This window comes from Lipotes vexillifer, unplaced genomic scaffold (assembly GCF_000442215.2).
Source record: "Lipotes vexillifer unplaced genomic scaffold, Lipotes_vexillifer_v1.1 scaffold1815, whole genome shotgun sequence".
NCBI lineage: Eukaryota > Metazoa > Chordata > Mammalia > Artiodactyla > Lipotidae > Lipotes > Lipotes vexillifer.
In genome coordinates, this window is record NW_006791807.1 from 35761 (window position 1) to 53464 (window position 17704).

Consider the following 17704-nt stretch of genomic DNA (forward strand, 5'->3'; position numbering starts at 1 on the left):
GCAGGAATGGTGGGAAAAAAAAAAGCAGCTATGTCCATCAACAGACATATATACAGATACTGAGTCATGACTATGTGCGTTATGTTATAAAAACACTAAAAACAGTAGTGTCAGCTCTGAGTCCTGCTTCCACAAAAAGGATGTGAACCTGGGCAAGTTAACTGCCCCCCATGCTTTCACTTCCCCTGCTTGTCTCATTAAGGATTCTTGTGAGAATGAAACAACTTACAACATTTAAAGCACTTTTAACAGTGGTACAAAAAAACCCGCTTGACACGTTAATAGCTGCTAATATTAGTGGGCCAGGCCAGGGGCTGTAAACTCAAAGGCTTCCAGGACCCAGATGGGTTTGACAGAAGAAACGACCTAGTCTGAGGTGAGCAGGCACCAGACAGCCCCAGCCAACTGTTATCCCAGGCAAGGCAGGAAGGCTCAGTGTTGCCATACCATCTCAAGTGTTCCAGAGAAAATCCTTACATAATGATCTTTAACTGCGATGGGTAAATTTTATACACCGTAATATTCACGTAATATTAAATACTAACACTTTCATGTGATAAAGTCTTGTTTTTTTTTTAAAAAAAAAAAACACACTGAAAATTAAAAAAAATAAATCACCCACATAGCATGAGGACCAAATAAAATCCATCTGCAATGTCACCTGATTAAAACTAGTTACCCTCTCTGGACCTGCTTACTCCTAAAGACGCTCCTTCCCCCTTCTTTGCTCACTGGGGGGCCAAAAGGTTGGGGCCTCCCCGGGGGCTGCCAGGTCTGTAAGGAAAACAGTGGGCCTAGCGGAAGCTCACCTTCTCCACGTTGCCATACAAGCAGAAGACATTGAAGACCCGGTCACAGTTCATCTTAGACTGATCCAAGCCATAGACCATGAGCACAGGGCTGTCGGCGTGGGGGCCATACTCGGGTGGTGGGGGAGGGGGTGGGGGGTGCCCATACTGGGGGCCGTAGCGACTTGGGCCCCGGCGGTGACCCCCCACTGGTGGGCCCATCCTTCTCCCTTCGTAGTGAGGTGGGGGGGGGCCGTAGCCCTCATCATGGTAATGGCTGTGGTACCCACCGTGGGGCCCTCCTGGGGGGTGGGAAGGAAAGAGAGGGAGGACGGGTGAGAATTTGTGCGTCGGGCGGCGGGCAGGGGCACATGAGCCACGGGAGTCCACGGAGGGGAACCCCCTGCCCTCACCATATTCTGCGGGGTGATCTCCCAGGAGAGGGGGCTGCCTCTGGCGTTTGTTAGGGTTGCTGCCAGGGTCACCTGCAGACAGAGAGAACAGTTAGAACCTAACTTGGAAAAAGAGGTCTCTCTCTCCCTCCTGACTACAGAGGCTGATCTCAGCAGCCCTCAGCTCCTGAGGGCCTGGGCAGTGGCCTTTCCTTCCTCACAAGGGTTACTGGGGCTTCCTTCCTGTGGCCGGACCCAGGGTGGGCATGAAGCCCAAGCCTCAAGGGTGGAGCCCACTGTCCCTCCCGCCGCCCACTCCAAGCAGGCTGCTTTCCTTCATCCGTGAAGGATGAAGCCAGGTTCCGGGCCTCTCACCTTCCCGAGCTCCCTCGGGAAGCTCCCAAGCTTCCCCTCTGGGGAAGTTGCAGCCACTATGGAAGCTGATATGGGGGCCGGGAACAGATTTCTAAAATAACTCCCAATAAAGGGAGAGGAGTTAAGAGCCAGAAAATAACACAGGGAAGGGTAGAAAAATAAAATTGGGCCCACAAAGCCCCAAGGGTCTAAGAGCGCTAGGGCCCACTCTCTAGAGAGAAGACTTTCTCAATCTTGGTACCGGTCACCCTCCCCTCTAGTCACATCCACCCCAAGAAGAGGGACTGTAGGAAAGGACAAACAGGGCGACATCAACATCAGTTCAAATGAGCAGTCATGTACAAGGCATCAACAGTCTCAGACAATGGCGCAGTTCCACCCTGCCCCAACCCCAACTGCAGTTCAAAATCGCTACCGTTAACTTAGCACTTGAGTGGCAAACACTGTGCTACATACTTTACAAACAGACATCACCGTTTCTTAAATTCCTCACAACAACCCTATGAGGTAGGTACTATTTTAGCCCCGTTTTACAGATAAGGAAAATGAGCACTTAACTTTTAACTGAGCAGTTATAATACACTTTGGCTCAAGGTCACAAAGCAAGTTAGTGGCCAAGCCGGGACTTGAACCCAGGCCTGGTTGACTCCAAACACCCAGGGCTCGGGACCACTGCCCCTTCCTGCCACCCGGCCTGGGTTTTGTTTTCCAACAGTCATTACAAAGATGGAAAAGGGCTACTTACAGCAGAAGTACAGAGTACAATGTCCATTTGTCACAAAAAACAAATCTGTATTTTCTCTTACCATTGGACGCTTCAACAGTGAGTTAGCACAGTTCTGAAAGATGGCGTCCCATCAAACATACACTGCGACCCTGCATCACATGGTTTTACAGTCATAAATACAAGTTACGGTACACATCCGATACAACTTTTTTTTTTAAAGAATTGTTTTAAAAGTCAATGTTTTGATTAAATCAAAAATGGCTCACAGATGTTCTGTCCTCAGAAGATATCAGAAAAGTGGAAAATAAAGGTGTATGAAGTGGGTAGTGTCCCTCCATGTTGTCACCTCCTCACATTGTGTGCTGCAGTGCGGTGCTTCTGGCTGTGTAGCGTTCCGTGTGCGTGTCTCCTGGTTATGAGGTGTGCCAGTGGCCCCACTATGCCCGCGCTTTTGGCCTTGGGAGCACTCCCAGTTACCTGCCAGCAGGTAACTGTGTACCTCTGAGCTGTTTGGCTGTTTGGTTTTAGGTCTGTTTTGGTTTTTTTGATTTTTTGCTGCTGTTGTGGTTTAAGTTTTTGGTTTTTTTTTGGTTTCTGATCTCCAGTTGGTGCAGATTATGTTGGCAGCCGATGACTGCAGAAAAAATAAAAATATCAAAACAGAAAAAAAAAAAAAGGCCCTCCCCAAACCAAAGGACTTAAAAAACGAAAAACAAAAAAAACCAAACCCACATGGCGAGGAATGGAGAGGATCCTATTGTCTTGGAGGCCCATGGAATCTACTTCAGTCTATGAAACGTTCTCCGAAAAGAGCGCCGCTGGCTGGCTGGGAGAGCTCTGTTCTCTGTGTTTCCTACTTCTGTGTACATTTTCGGGTTCAAGTTTGCTTGGATTTTGACATTTTTTTAATGTTTAGTAAAAAAGCAGTGTCTGCTGCCATGTTGCGTCTCTTTCTTTGTCTCTGTCTGCCTCTGTGCTTGTAGCTGTTCCTTGGAGCGCGGTGTGGTGTTCTTGATGTAGTGAGCTCAAGTCTGCGGCTGTTTCTGGGGACGTGGTGGAGGCTGCGTGTTCTGTTCTCTCCAGGAAGAGCTAGTGGTTTCTACCCTGTGTGTTGGTGAGCAATGTGCAGAGGCAGAGCCGCTGAAGTCTGGTTCCCGAGGGGGTGGCGAAGCACCTCCCTCACTCCAGGTCACCTCAACAGCTCTCGTTTTTGACCCCCAGCCTGGGGGCGGCCAGAGCTGAGAGGCATCAAAACCAGTGCACAGCCAGCCCCTGCCACTAGCCCTTGCCGGTCTGCACATCTTCTATTTATGTTCCTTGGAGAAGAAATGGTTGGTTGCCGTGTTTCTGTTAGCAGTCATGTAATGCCATTGCCCGCTCTGGTACATTCACTCGGTCACCAATTTGTCTCTGACCTCTGGAGGGGGCAGCGAGCCCCACAGCGCCCATTGTGAGGGTCCTGGGGAAGAGTCTAGCCCACCCGGCCCACGGCTTCCCAGCTGCAAGGGCGAACAAGACAGGCCTGCCTAGGAATGGGGGCCTCTGGCCTCCCAGGGCCTGTGAGATGTCAGCAACCAGACACCTCCCTCAGCCCATGGCCTAGTCCGACGTATCAGACCAAGACAGAAACAGAGATGGATGGTCTTGCTGAGGGGGCGCCGCTGCTTTTCAAAGGCAATGCTCCACCTCTCCCTCCTATCCAAGGCAAACCATTCTTGACAGATTCTAGGAAGGGGGTTGTCCATTTGGGCCCCCTGCAGAGATGTTGCATTCCCTCTACAAGTGAGGTGAGGCGTGTCCGCCCTGCTCCAATCCAGGGTGTCTCACCTCCACAAGGTCAACTTGCTCAAAGGCTCTGCTGCAAGGGCCTGGGAGCCCTCGTCACATCCCCAATCTGTCCCCCCAGAAGCAGACCCTGTCAAGAGTGGAGAGCAAGAGGACCATTCCTGGCCCAGTGAGAATGGGGTCAGTGACCCTAAGCAGGCTCCTAGAAGAAAAGCAGCAGAATCCGTTTGGGAGCTGCTACTGGTTTGTAAGCCACTGCTGTGGCCTGTGCTCAGTGAGGCCCTGCTCCCCACCCCACCCAGGCCTCTGCCTTGACCCTGCATCCTCTGCTGCATCAAAGGGCCACAAGCAGCAGCTAGGACCTACAGAGGCCCCTCATTCACCCCCTCCCACTGGAGTATATCTTCCAAGAGCTGACCCCCAAGGCCCTCCCATGTCCACAGGAGCCCAATGGCATTACATAACCCTGAGTCCAGGTCTATGAAGTGCGCTAGTCAAGTGAAGGCAAGGCGGGTATGTTTAAAACAAAGCTGCCGTCAGGATTACCTTGTCCACTGAGGTTGGGGTTTGTGTAGTCCCAAGTATCCTGATCATTCTTGAACACGTTTAAGCGTGTAGGCTGCAGGGACAAAAAAAAGCTTGAGGTCAGCCAGGCTCCAGGCTCACCTAGGAATCTGACAAGGGGCAGCCATTTCCCAGACCTACCTTCGCATACTCAATCTTCAGAGTGCAACAGCCTGAGTAGATGTCAGCCCCATTGAGTGAGGCCTTGGCCCGCTGGGCACTCTGCACAGAGTCAAATGTGAGTAAAGTTAAGGGAAAGTCCCATCCCAAGAGCTCTCTGAAAAGAGCTTCAAGGTGCACCAGAGAGAGATGAGGACAAGTAGCACCCCAAAGACTGCTCCAAGTGGGCTTCGGGGTTAGTTCACTGCCCACAGCCACCAGCCACTTGTGCAGACACAGCTGGAGTGCTGCCTCAAACGCGCAGACGCCTGGCCAGAGCTCCTCTGAGACCTGTACTCCCCCGCCCTGCCCCATGGCAACAACCTTCTCTGCCAGCCTCACAGGCTGAGCCACCTTCTTCAGCCTCACCCCCCCCCACATGCCTGAACGATCTCTGAAACGTTAACTAGATTATACTCCTGCCCTGAAAACCCATCAGTGACTTCCCACCACTGCACCCTGACCCAAGCTTCAGCCCACTGCCCAGGATGCCGTAGTTCTTCCAACGTCCTAGGGATCCCTCTCCCCCTCGTCAGCTACTCTTCTGTTGTCAGGCTGTTCGCTTCCTCCAATGCTAAGCTCCTGCCCACCTGAGGACCTCTGCAGATGTGGTGTCCTCAGCCTGAATATCAGTTCTCACCTCTATGTGGAAATAAGGATAGCACCTCCTCAGAGACCTTCCCAGAATGCCTGTAAATTCTTTCCTCTTGTTATCTCATGGCACACTCTTCTTTCCCTTCACACTTTAAACCCCGTACTTTCACACTACACAACGCTTGAACATGTATGTGTGTGTGTGTGTGTGTGTGTGTGTTTTAGTGGCACCAACTCTCTGTGCAGTTGAAAATCCATATATTTAACCAACCACAGATGGCATAATACTGTAGTATACATTTAGCGAGTGAGATACACCTTAAGTGGACCCACAGAGTTCAAGTCTGTGCTGTTCAAAGGCCTATTTAGGTGAGATTGTTTATTAACCATCCCTTCCATGAGACCATGGGCTCTATGAAGGCATCTGGCACATGGCAGGCATTCAGGAGACACGTGCTGGTTGAAAAGATGGATTCCTACCGAGCCCTGTGCTCCCATCTCAAGGAACACCCATTTCCCAACAAAGGATATTCCACCATAGCCTGGACTCCATTCTTCCGGAAAATGACAATTCTCTGGACAGGACCACAAGGGTTACAGATAGTATAAAGAACATCCTGTAAAAACCAAACACAGGCAAGATGAAGGGACACTGGCAGGTCAGTCTGGCTCATGGGAGAAGACAGGGAGAAAAGGCAGAAGGGAGATTCCACAGAAGAACCTTAACGAATAACCACTGGCACGCACCGTGGTAATCGAATAGATGGGGTTCAGGATGGTAAAGAGAAGCACACTGTTGACGCTCCTGGAGTCATCCGAGTCCCCGGGGCGGGAGATTTTCTGGCTGGTAGAGTAATTGACAAAAGCTGGGTGGCCCGCGATGTAGATCTGGTTGTCGGCTGCGTAGTTCACGGCGTTGCAAGCCCCCAACACATCTTCAAATTCCACCAACGCTTGTCTCTTTTTAGGCATTACCACCACATAACTGACAAAGAGAACACAGGTTGCAATCCTCTCAGGGGGATGGAGATGAGTCAGAGGACGGCCTCAGTTATCTGTGATCTGACTCCTCCCTGGCCTCTGGACTCCTCTGTGCCCACCATGGTTTCTTGACCTGAATACCCCTTGCCATAAGTGGCACGACAAGCAAAAGAGGTGTGTGCGGCTTTGGCATCAGCTTCTCTGGGCAGCCTTCCTTCCCAACCCCTCACCTGATCGAGTCAGATGCCTCCCACAGATGGCTGGGTTTCCCCTAACACAGTGTTGACCACTCTGGGTAGGCAACTGTCTGGGAGGAATAAAGACAGTGGTGTTCACCACTCTATTCCCATTACTCACCATGTGCCAAAATTACAAGGCAGAGAGAGAGAGAAAAAAAAGGAATGAGAAAAAAAAAAAGAAAGGAGAAAAAGACACAGAACTTGCTGTAACTTATCCAAATACAATGGCTAACCCCAGGAATAATGGAGCCCCAGAACCTAGCTAAAGGAACCTGGACCAAAAGAGCCAACTTACTTCTAACCAGAAACCCGGTGACACACAGGACACCAAGGAGTTAACTCATCTGAATACCCAACCCCTGGCCTCTGAGCTGAGTACCTGATGGGTCCAAACTCCTGCAAGGCCTCCACAAGGTCAGCTTCCACCACGCCGTCAATCAGGCCCCTGATGTGTACAACTGGGGAGGCGGGGGTTTTGTGCGGGTCATCGTAGTTCTCCTGAGAAAGGAAGCAAAAACAAGACTTCACTTTCTGCCGTACAAGACGGTGGATTACTGGCTTCTGTGCCACTGGGGACTCAGACAGATAAAACATTCAAGTGTGTCACCCAGAAAAGACATACAGGGCAGGCAACTAGGGGCAGCAATTCAACCAATCACCCCAAAAGGATCCTGGCCCAGCAGAGCAGAAGGCCTGAGTGTATGGCCACATGCCTAATGGCTCTTACTGTAGTTTCTGATGTAGGCAAAATGGAGGACCAGACAAGTCCCAAGTCCCATCTTACAGTCTTCCCAGCACCTGTCTCTTCCCACTGGTCAAAGAAATGTGGGAAAAGAGGGGCTTGAAAAGGGGACTCAATTTTCTGCTGCATTCACCCAAGTTTTTCTGCCCCTCCCCTAGTGGAGGAACCTACGATCACCACACAGCCAAGCACTGCTGCTCCCCACCACTCATCCCCAGGTCCAGCAGGTGCCTCAGACACTGTGGCATCCAGGCCAGTCTTGACTGCCTCTAGTCTTTACTCTCTCACCAAAATCTGTATTGGAAAATACTACCTAGGTCAGACTAACGAAAAAGACAGTAAAGTCTTTCAAAAGAAGAGAAGATCCAACCTGTACCACTAAAAATCAAGACAGTTCCCTTCCCAGGGGAAATATCTTTCCACCCACAGACAAAAGTAAAAGTGTCAGGGAATCAAGAAAGAGCAAAGTAACTTTCTCCACCTTTCCTGGGCTCTGGGCCCAGCCTCCCATGTGAGCACCACCAAGCAGAAGCCCATGTAACATGGGCAGAATTGGATTCTATTTCAGGAATGAACCACACAAACCACAGGAGCCACACTCGCCTGAGGGTTACCAGCTCAGCGGTTTGGAGTTCCACAGCCCTGAGTTCTAATCCCTGCCCCTCCTCAGACTAGCTACAAGACCTAAAGGAATTTACCTCGCCTCTGTAAATGGGGAATAGTAAGCCTATCCCTTACCTCATAGAGGAGTGTTAAGAATTCTATTAAGATACCTTCCAAAAGCGTGCAACAAGGCCTGGCACGGTTTAAATGCTAGTAAATCACGGCTACAGAGCGCTGCTAAACCGTGGAAAACTCTGCAAATGGCTGAACGAGACAAGGCTTCAGGAACTTCCAAGGAGGAGGGAATGGGCTCCAAGCCAGGAGTAACAATTGGTTGTCTTTTCCGAGCAGGAGACTGAAGAGGCTGAATCCCTTACAAAGTGCCCACCCCTCAAGGAACATTTTGGTTCATCAAACCTACGGCACCCAGTTAACCCTCAGAAAATGTAAGCAAACTTGTGATAACTCGAAAGCTTGGTTCAACTTCCAAACGGCTAAAAAGACCTCTCACAACGCTTTCTTCCGGTTTTTAATGCCCACAAAAATGAGGCAGATATTCTGGTCTGGGGGAATATCCTCAAAGATATCAATTTCTGTACTGAGACAAACCATGACGCTACAAAGATCAAATAGCGATCAAGCCGAATACCCCACTCAGGCACGGAAAAGGCTAGCGCCCACTCGTTCCCCGCTCACGCGGTGGCCCCCCCCCCAACCGCCCACAAGGCCCGGGCAAGAGAAGTGCGCCTGCGCACGGGGCCAGAAAAGAAAATGATAAAAGAAAAAATCGGCCCGACCGCGTGCCCGGGCCCCACGAGCCAGCCCGCGGCGCCTGCGCACTGCGCCACCTGCAGCGCGAGCAGTTTCCTCCGCCCCCCACACCCCGCTCTGTAGAGCGCGCACGCGCAAGCGCCTGTCCTCGCGCAAACCCCGCCGTTTGCCCAACGCCTTCCCCTCCCCCACCCCGTCCACGGCGCGAGGGCCTGGGCGCGTGCGCATAGCCCCCCTATCCCCAAAATAAATGCCCTCAACGTGAGAATTTTCCCTTCCCTTCCCGGCCGTCTCCGGCGCTTAGGGCCCTGGCCTCACCCCGCCGCCACCGCCCGCCGCCCCGGCTCCTCCACCGCCGCCGCCGCCTCCATGCTGGTCGCCAGCGTTGTCAGTCTTGAGCCGTTTAGGGGCCCGGCCGCCCTCACTGCCGCCGCCGTAGTAGCGGCCACCGCCGCCTCCGCCGCCCGCCGCCGCCATCTTCACCATCGCTCCGGACCGCCTCCGCTGCTCGTCCGGCTGCTGCCTCTGCTCCAGCCTCCGACGCCGCTTCTCCGCCCGGGGCAGCAGCCTCCGCGACATGGCGGCCCAGAACCCGCCTCCCCCCGCCTCTCATTGGGGGAGGGACACGCCCGTCACCCGCCGCCCCCACCCGATAGGGGGAGCCAGTGGTCCCGCCGCTGGGGGAGGGGAAGCCTCCATACGCCTTGCGCACCGATTGGACAAAGCCCACGCCGTTCTGCAGGAGTGCCCGCCCTTGTTTGTCTGGGACACTCCTTATAGGCGAGCGCTTTCTGCCAGTCATTTCTCCGACCCCGCCGCCTTAAAATAAACTCCAACTTGATTGGTCAGATTTCTGACACCGCCTGGCCTCGTTAGGAGCACCTGATAGGAGCGGCGCTCCCCACTCTCCCCAAAAGCCCCGCCTCCTTCCCACTTTCATTGGTCTTCTCACTAATCCATCAAACCGAAAGCCCTTAGTCTTCCGTCACAGCGACTACCTTCCCGCGCCTCTCCGCAAGGAACCAAGGAGGCCCCCTCCCCTTTGCCTCTCTCCACTGGCTACTGCAGGTGTCCATCTTCTGCAAGACGCCCGATTAGTCAGTTGAGAGTGGAAAGAGTCCTCTCACCAGACGGTAGGACCACTGGTGGCCCCTGATTGGGTGAAAAAGGAGAGCCCATCCCTCACCCGTAGGCGCTCTTTGGCGCAGTCTAGGAAAGGATCGGAGGAGAGGACGCATGCGCGAATCGCTTTCGGGCGCCTCTGGAGGCGGGGCGACCCTCTAAAGGAGGGAAGGCCTGAAGTACCCTGAGTCTTTTTTTACTGCTGTAAGCAGCCCCGCAAGGGCAAACTAAGTTAGAAGGGCAACTGCCAGTGCAGCTCTGTCCCCATCACTATATTCTATTCCTCTCCATCTCTAACCTTCACAACGCCAGAGAAAATTTTTTTGAACCCAATCTGACCCTTTCCTTCAGTATAAAACCATTTGCTATTGCCGACTATCTTATGACCCAGTCCAGTTCCCCGGCGTCCTTTCACCACTCTACCACTAAATTCAGCCACAAATAACTCCTTTCAGTTTGCAGAAAGGGAAGGATCTTTCGCGCACCTCTGGATCTTTGGCCCAAGCAGGCCCTTCCAGCTAGAACACTTTCTCCTCTATCCCTCCTGCCAGAGCTAAAGAATAAATTTCTCTTGTTCGTGCTCAGCTCACTCTGAGAAGCGTTCCTTGTCCCTACCAGCCCAGACCCTCGGCTTCCCCCATAATAACCCCTGATCGCTCAGGCCAATGGTTCTCACGCGACAGCCCTTGCTACTCTGGGTCGTCACAGTTTGGTGGCTTTTTCCGTAGCATGGAAGTGCTTGTGTGAGCAAGGGAGCGGTGGTCTCTGCCTCGGCCTTAGTGAAGCTGGCCACCCTACCAAGCGCCAGGTACAGCACCCGGCACAGTGCCAGCGCTCTGCAAAGGGGAGTAGTTATTCTAAGCGTCCGGCGGGCCTTGTTTCCTCCGAGGCGGGTAGGGCCAACCCGCAGAAAACACCTTCCCAAGTCTCTAAGGTGCAACGACGCCCAACAGCCGGAACCTGGGGGCGGGGCTGGGGGTGACCTAGGATCCCGCCCTAAGGGCTTTAACCTTATGGGGCTGCCTGCTGGCGGAGGAGGGGAGAGAGGAGGAGCGGACGCTGCCCTTAGAAAGCGAGGAGACAGACGTGGTAAATGCGGGGACGCCCACCAAAGATGCTCTGGAAACTTTCCACTCGGGTGAAAGGGGGTTTCCGAAATAGGGGTCCTAGTGGAAACTAAGTTTGAAATGGGGTCAGTGGCACTAAGAGAGTGGGAGCGTCCTGGTAGGTCCGCGGGTTTGAGGAGATACGAAAGTTGGGGTGGGCTGCTGGAGATGTAAATCAGCTCCCAATCACCCCGAAAAGATCCGAAAGAGCCGGCCGAACGGAGATGGGGGACGGCGCAGCGCCTCCAACACGTGATCAGTGCGACGGAATTAAGGCGGTGCCGCTCCGACTGAAGGACGGGGTCGCGAGGTCCAGACGTCAGAGGAATGCGATGGGGGGAGGGGGAGAGAGGGGCCCCTCCCCTCCCCGCCCCCGCGCCGGGCCCGGACGCCCCTCGCGCCGGCGCGCGCCGACGGGACGCGACGGAACCGTCCCACGCGCGGCAAGTTCCAGGCAGCTCTGCCGCCCGAGCGCGCCCACGGCTGGCGACCGGGCTGCCGTGTTATCTGCACACCCGCGCTCCCGGCCTCCGCCCCTCCCCCACCCCTTGCACACGGTCTGTGGTCGCGGGCCCCGGGCGGCGCCTCCCTGGGATCCCCCCTCACTCCTCCCTGACCCCTCGCCCCCAGCCCCTACCAGTTCGGCGGCGAGCCTGGCCGGCCGTCCGAGATCGAAAAGAGAGCAGACACTGGGAAGTTTTGGGGGAGGGAGGGGCGGGACTTAAAGGGACCACGACCTCTTTCCAGCCCGGGGGAAAAAAAAAATGGGGGGGTAGAGGGGGGAGATCGAGAGTTGCTCTGCGGTTGAATGGAGGAAACAACGCAAAAAAGGAACGGGAAGACTCCGCGTCCCTTTTCCCCCAAACATCTCCAGCCCCTCAATACCCGCCCCCCATCCCTCACAGAAAGTCGCACAGTTGTTTGGGAATCACGCCTCATTCCTCCTGGTCAGGCAAGTGTTCTGTTGGTTGAGGTAAATGTTGGGGTGCACATTGTACAGACGGGGAAATGGGCTCAGGGGACGCTAGCGACCTACCCGGGATCCCACCGCTTGTAAGTGGCATATAGCAGGATTTGTCTGCCACCAAAGACACATAACCAGTGCACTGCAGTGCCTGTTACGGTGATGGGGTCTGCAATATCCCTTGGAGGTTAAGAGCATGAGTCCTGGGGTTAGACTGCCAGCGTTCAAATATGGACAGTGCACCTACTTACTCTCTGGCTTTGGAAAAGTGATTTAGCATTCTGGGGCCTCTGTTTCCTCATCCGGTAGGAGGTTGGTAATAGCACCTGCAATGCTGGGTGGTCTTGAGAAGTGCTGAGAATGTCTGGAAGCAGAGGGGACCTCAGGTCCACCTCCATTTCAGAAATTGAGGCTCAGAGAGGGGAAAGACCAACTGAAATTCACCACAGCTGGGCAGCATGTGAAAGAACAAGTCCTCCCCTCCTTAGGGCCCCCACTGCGTAATCCAACCCTTGTGGGCCCATCCAAATCCATGCCTAACCCTTTCCACTTGTCCTCTACATGGCACAAACACTGGTTCTCCTTCTGTTCATCAGACACCCAGAGCTCATGCCTGACTCTGCACTGGCTGTTCCCTCTGTCTAAAACACCCTTCTCCCAGATCTTCGCTCCTCATTTGAGAGGCCTTGGCTCAAATGTCACCTCCTGAGCACCCCAGCCTAGTTAGTCGCCATACACAGTTATAATCATGGCTTCCCATTTATCTCCCTCTTTGCTGTTATTGCCATGTGAAAACAACCAGTTATTTAATTTTTGTCTCCTCACTAGAATCTGGGCTCTTTGGGGGCCAAAAGTGGGTATGTTTTCACCCCTCTAAGGACCTACCCTGGGGTCATTCACTCATTCGTCAGATGTTTATTGAGCTAACACTCTTTGGGGCATCTGGGATAAAAATGGTGAACCAGATAGGAAAAAATTCCCTCCTTCCAGGGGTTCCATTCTAGTGAAAGATGCACAATACATCAGTAAAATATGTATCAGAGGTGATAACTGCTATGAAGATAATAAAACAGGGAAGGAGGGTGAGGAGTACATGAGGGCATTTTGCTCAAAAGGGTATTCAGGTGAAGCCTCACTGAGAAGGTGACATTTTAGCAAAGGTCTGAATAGGAGAGAGAGGAAGTCATGTGGATACTGGGGGGAGAGCGTTCCAAGCAGAAGGAACATCCAGTGCAAAGGCTCTGCGGTGAAATGTGCCTGGTGTGTTCCAGGAATTGCTAGAGACCTTTGTGGCTGGAGTAGAGGAAGGGAGGGGTAAATGGTAAGTGCTGACATCAGAAAAGGGGGAGAGGGCAGTCTGTGAGGGTCCTCCTGGGCCATGGGGAGGGGAGGACTTTTACTTTTACTCTGAAGTGAGGCCACAGGAGGGTTCTGAGCAGGTAAGGGCCCTGATCTGGCTCAGGTGTTCACAGGAGCCCTGTGGCTGCATGCTGTGGGTGTGGGAAACAGACTGTGGGAGGTGGGGTGGGAGCAGGAAGACAGGAGGCTAATTCAATGGGAATGGGCTGGAGAAGGTGGACGGGGTCAGGATGGGGGCCGTGGAGGGATTGAAGTGAGCAGGTTACGGATCTGTTTTGAAAGTAGAGCCCATAGGATGGGCTGAGGGGTCAAAACTCCTCATGATTCAAAACCACCCCAACTGCAGGGCTCATAGTGGTGGCCAACATCCCCAGCTCCTTTTGGTCCTCTATCCACCATGAGATGCTTCTTTTTAAGGAGCATCTCTTCTCCCTCTACCTTTGACACAGGCCTGTTCCATGGCATCCCAGGACCAGCCATCCACATCAGTGTTGCGAGTATGCATAACTGCTCTCAAACACCTACAGCAAGGCCATCCAGGTGGAGGTGGGGATTCCCCTGGCTTGTAGCCTTTTGAAAAAACACTTTTTAAAAAAACAATAATTTAAAAAAAAATTATAGTTGATGTACAGTATTATGTGTCCCTCCCATGGTCACACCTAGACCTTGTCTCAATCACCACAGCCTCTTTAGAACCTCAGTTTCATGCATCTTGCGCTCTACCGATCACCTGTCTTTCTAGTTCACTCCCTTCAGAAGCTCAACTCCGATAATCCATTAGCCCTACCATGTTTCCATGACCCCTCCACCCCCTCATACCTTCACACAGATTAAATTCCTTGACAAACCACTATAATCGCCCCCTTACGCACATTCTCTACACACTCCCCCCCCCTCCACCCTACTCATCTGGCAAAACCACAATCCTTGTTAAAACTAAGTCTCCATCTATCGCATGCCTGCATCTGTGCAGATGAATGTTGATGGAAAAAAATACACAATCATGCTAACTGCTCTCGCCTTAAATTCATACCCACCGACTTGGAATGCTGCCTAACAAATTTTCCCTCTGCCCCTGGTCCCTTGACTCTCCCAGATGATGTATCAGATCTTCTCCTCAAACCTCTCTAACAGCGCCTTCCTCATTGTCACTCTCAGCGGTGACTTTCTCCCTGCTTCCTGGGAGAACTACAGCCACCCTCCCCCCATATCCACCCTCCTCCTGCCTACTTGTGAGTGGGGTAGCTAGCCATGTTCCCATCTGCTGGGCTTCTTTTTTTTCCTATGCCTATTCTCATTTTTTTCTTCCCTAGTCAAGAAATTGGTCCCCTGTGGGCTCAGGGTCTCAGGAGAGAAATGTGACAGGCCCCAAAGCAGAAATAGGCCAGCTTTCTATTCTTTTCTTTTTTTAAAGCCTCTTCAGGGCTCCAAGCAGAAATAGCTTCATGGTCTACTGGGCCTCAGATTGAAAACTCAGATGCCTTTAGGGGTCAATGGGTGAAGCCATTGTGGTAGAGGAAAAGTTCTCAGTTGCATAACACAGTTGTGACTTATATTTCCCCAAGCTTTATTGAGATATGCCTGACATTCAAGAAACCATACGTATTTAAAGAATACGGTTGATGAGTTTTGACTTATGTATAAACCTGTGAAACCGCCACCACAATCAAGTAATGACCAAAAGGAACAAGGACACCTACTGTATAGCACAAGGAACTATACTCAATATTTCATAATAACCTATATGAGAAAAGAATCTGAAAAAAATAGATATAGATATATATGAATCGCTTTGCTGTACACCTGAAACTAACACAACATTGTAAATCAACTATACTCCAATAAAAAATTAATTAATTTTAAAAGAATTTTAAAAAGAGAATCTGAAAAAGAATATATAACAGGGCTTCCCTGGTGGCGCAGTGCTTGAGAGTCCGCCTGCCGATGCAGGAGACGCGGGTTCGTGCCCCGTTTCGGGAAGATCCCACATGCCGCGGAGCGGCTGGGCCCGTGAGCCATGGCCACTGAGCCTGCGCGTCCGGAGCCTGTGCTCCGCAAATGGGAGAGGCCACAACAGTGAGAGGCCCGCATAACGCAAGGAAAAAAAAAACTATATAACAGAATCACTGTGCTGTACACCTGAAACTAACATGATGTTGTAAATCAACTATACTGCAATTTAAAAAATAAAAAGAGGGGACTTCCCTGGCAGTCCAGTGGTTAAGACTCTGTGCTTCCATTGCAAGGGTGCGCAGGTTTGATCCGTGGTCAGGGAACTAAGATCCCTGGGGACACGGGTTCAATCCCTGGTCCGTAAAGATCCCACATGCCGCGGAGCAACCAAGCCCACGCGCCACAACTACTGAGCCTGCGTTCTACAGCCCGCGAGCCACAACTAGTGAGACCGTGTGCCACAGCTACTGAAGCGCTCACCTAGAGCCCGTGCTCCGCAACAAGAGAAGCCACTGCCATGAGAAGCCCGCGCACTGCAATAAAGAGTAGCCCCCGCTCGCTGCAACTAGAAGAAGCCCACGCACAGCAATGAAGACCCAACGCAGCCAAAAATAAATTGGGTTAAGTGGTTAAGACTTCGTGCTGCCATTGCAAGGGTGCGCAGGTTTGATCCCTGGTCAGGGGACTAAGATCTTGCAAGCCACACAGTGCGGCCCCCCAAAAAATTCTTTTTAATTAAAATAAATAAATACATTTAGAAAAGAAGAATGAATGGCTTAACCATGAAAAAAAATAAAAATTTAAAAATGAATAAATAAAATGTATGTTCTCAGGAACATCAAAAAAAAAAAAGATAATGACTAAAAAGGTAATGAATATATCCATCATCTCCAAATTTCCCCCTGCCTCTTGATAAACGCTTCATTCCTCACCCCTCCACACACACATCCCCAGACGACCACTAATCTACTTTCTATCAATGTTGGTTAGTTTGCATTTTCTAGAATGGAATTATATAGTATGTACTCTCATGTCTGGCTTTTTCCATTCAATATAATTATTTTGAGATTCATACATATTTAACAATAATTCATTCTTTTTATTTCTTTTTTTTTTTTTTTTTTTTTTTTTGTTTTTTTTTTTTTGCGGTACGCGGGCCTCTCACTGTTGTGGCCTCTCCTGTTGCTGAGCACAGGCTCCGGACGCGCAGGCTCAGCGACCATGGCTCACGGGCCTAGCTGCTCCACAGCATGTGGGATCTTCCCGGACCGGGGCACAAACCCGTGACCTCTGCATCGGCAGGCGGACTCTCAACCACTGCGCCACCAGGGAAGCCCATTCTTTTTTATTTCTGAGTGCTGTTCCATTGTGTGGAATAGTTTATTTATCAAGTCACCACAATTTGTTTATCAAGTCACCCACTGATGGACATTTGTGGTGTTTGCAGTTTTGGGCAATTATACAAATAAAGGTGCTATGAACATCAATGTACAAGTCTTTGTGTGGATATGTTTTCATTTTTTTAGTGTATATACCTAGGAGTGGAATGTCTGGATCATGTGGTAGGTATATATTTAACTTTTAAAGAAAAGTTATTTTCCAAAGTGGTTGTACCACGGTGTCCAACTACTATTACTATTAACAACAACAACAATAAACCAGGTGAAAATTTAGTATTTATTTTAATTCATTTATCCCTTCATTTGACAAATATTTACTGGGTACTGCTTTGTGCCAGACCCTGTTCTAGGCACTGGGGATTCAGCAGTGAACAAGGCACACAAAATTCCCACCCTCGGGGAGATAATGTTTGACTTATCCTCTCTCAGCCCAGATGATTTGGTTTTCTAGGTTGGGACCACACACGTGCTGAGGAGCCAGATGGCCTGGTCCAAATCCTGGCTCTGCCATTTCCTAGCTATGTGGCCTTGGCAAGACCCCTTATCTCTGAGTCTTATTCTGTAAAAAGGGGGTGCTGATAATGCAATCTTTACCTCCTAAGGTTGTGGCATTGTTGGTTCGCAAACTGGCCCCTGTACACAGAAGGCAAGGAGAGACCCAAGAAAGAGGCGTGTCCAGATTGGTAGATGGCAGGTTTAAGAAGCAAGGGAAAGTTCATACGAACTTTTTTCATATCTTGGGCAGCCACAAGATAAGTAGATCTCCTTACCCACCTGCCAGAATCTTCAAAGTTTATATACAGAGGCCTTAACTGGGCTCAGTCACACATACCATCGAGATGGTCTCAACAAAACCCTATCTCCCAAGGCTGTGTCTTTGGAACAGCTCCCACTGTGGGAACAGTGGGCAGTGTGCATTCCAAGGACAGGGGAGCGGGTGAGGAGACTCTGATTGCCCGGGCCCAGCTCTCAGGTCAACTGACAGTCACGTGTGTCCTCTTGATGACCTCCGCCAACAGGCATGCAAGCCACTAAGCATTAGCTATTATCTATGCTGGGGGGTGGGGGGAGCCAGAGAAT

At 51.4% G+C, this 17704-nt stretch overlaps 1 protein-coding gene across 4 annotated transcripts in view; it reads right to left on the reverse strand.

The window, feature by feature from the left end:
- HNRNPL (heterogeneous nuclear ribonucleoprotein L) overlaps positions 1-11623 on the reverse strand; it is a 14849-nt gene extending 3226 nt beyond the window's left edge. Inside the window, exons 1-8 of one of the 4 annotated variants that reach the window (XM_007464675.1) lie at positions 9039-9308; positions 6984-7102; positions 6132-6369; positions 5916-6001; positions 4773-4869; positions 4614-4686; positions 1202-1273; positions 810-1090 (exon numbers count right to left, since the gene is read on the reverse strand). In XM_007464675.1, the coding sequence (XP_007464737.1) occupies positions 810-1090; positions 1202-1273; positions 4614-4686; positions 4773-4869; positions 5916-6001; positions 6132-6369; positions 6984-7102; positions 9039-9299 (1227 nt within the window). In that variant the 5' untranslated portion in view covers positions 9300-9308. Of the gene's footprint in view, positions 1-809; positions 1274-4613; positions 4687-4772; positions 4870-5915; positions 6002-6131; positions 6370-6983; positions 7103-9033; positions 9311-11585 lie in introns of those variants that run through there. The other 3 variants (XM_007464677.1, XM_007464676.1, XM_007464674.1) reach the window with 3 other exon arrangements.
- Positions 11624-17704: the final 6081 nt, after the last annotated feature.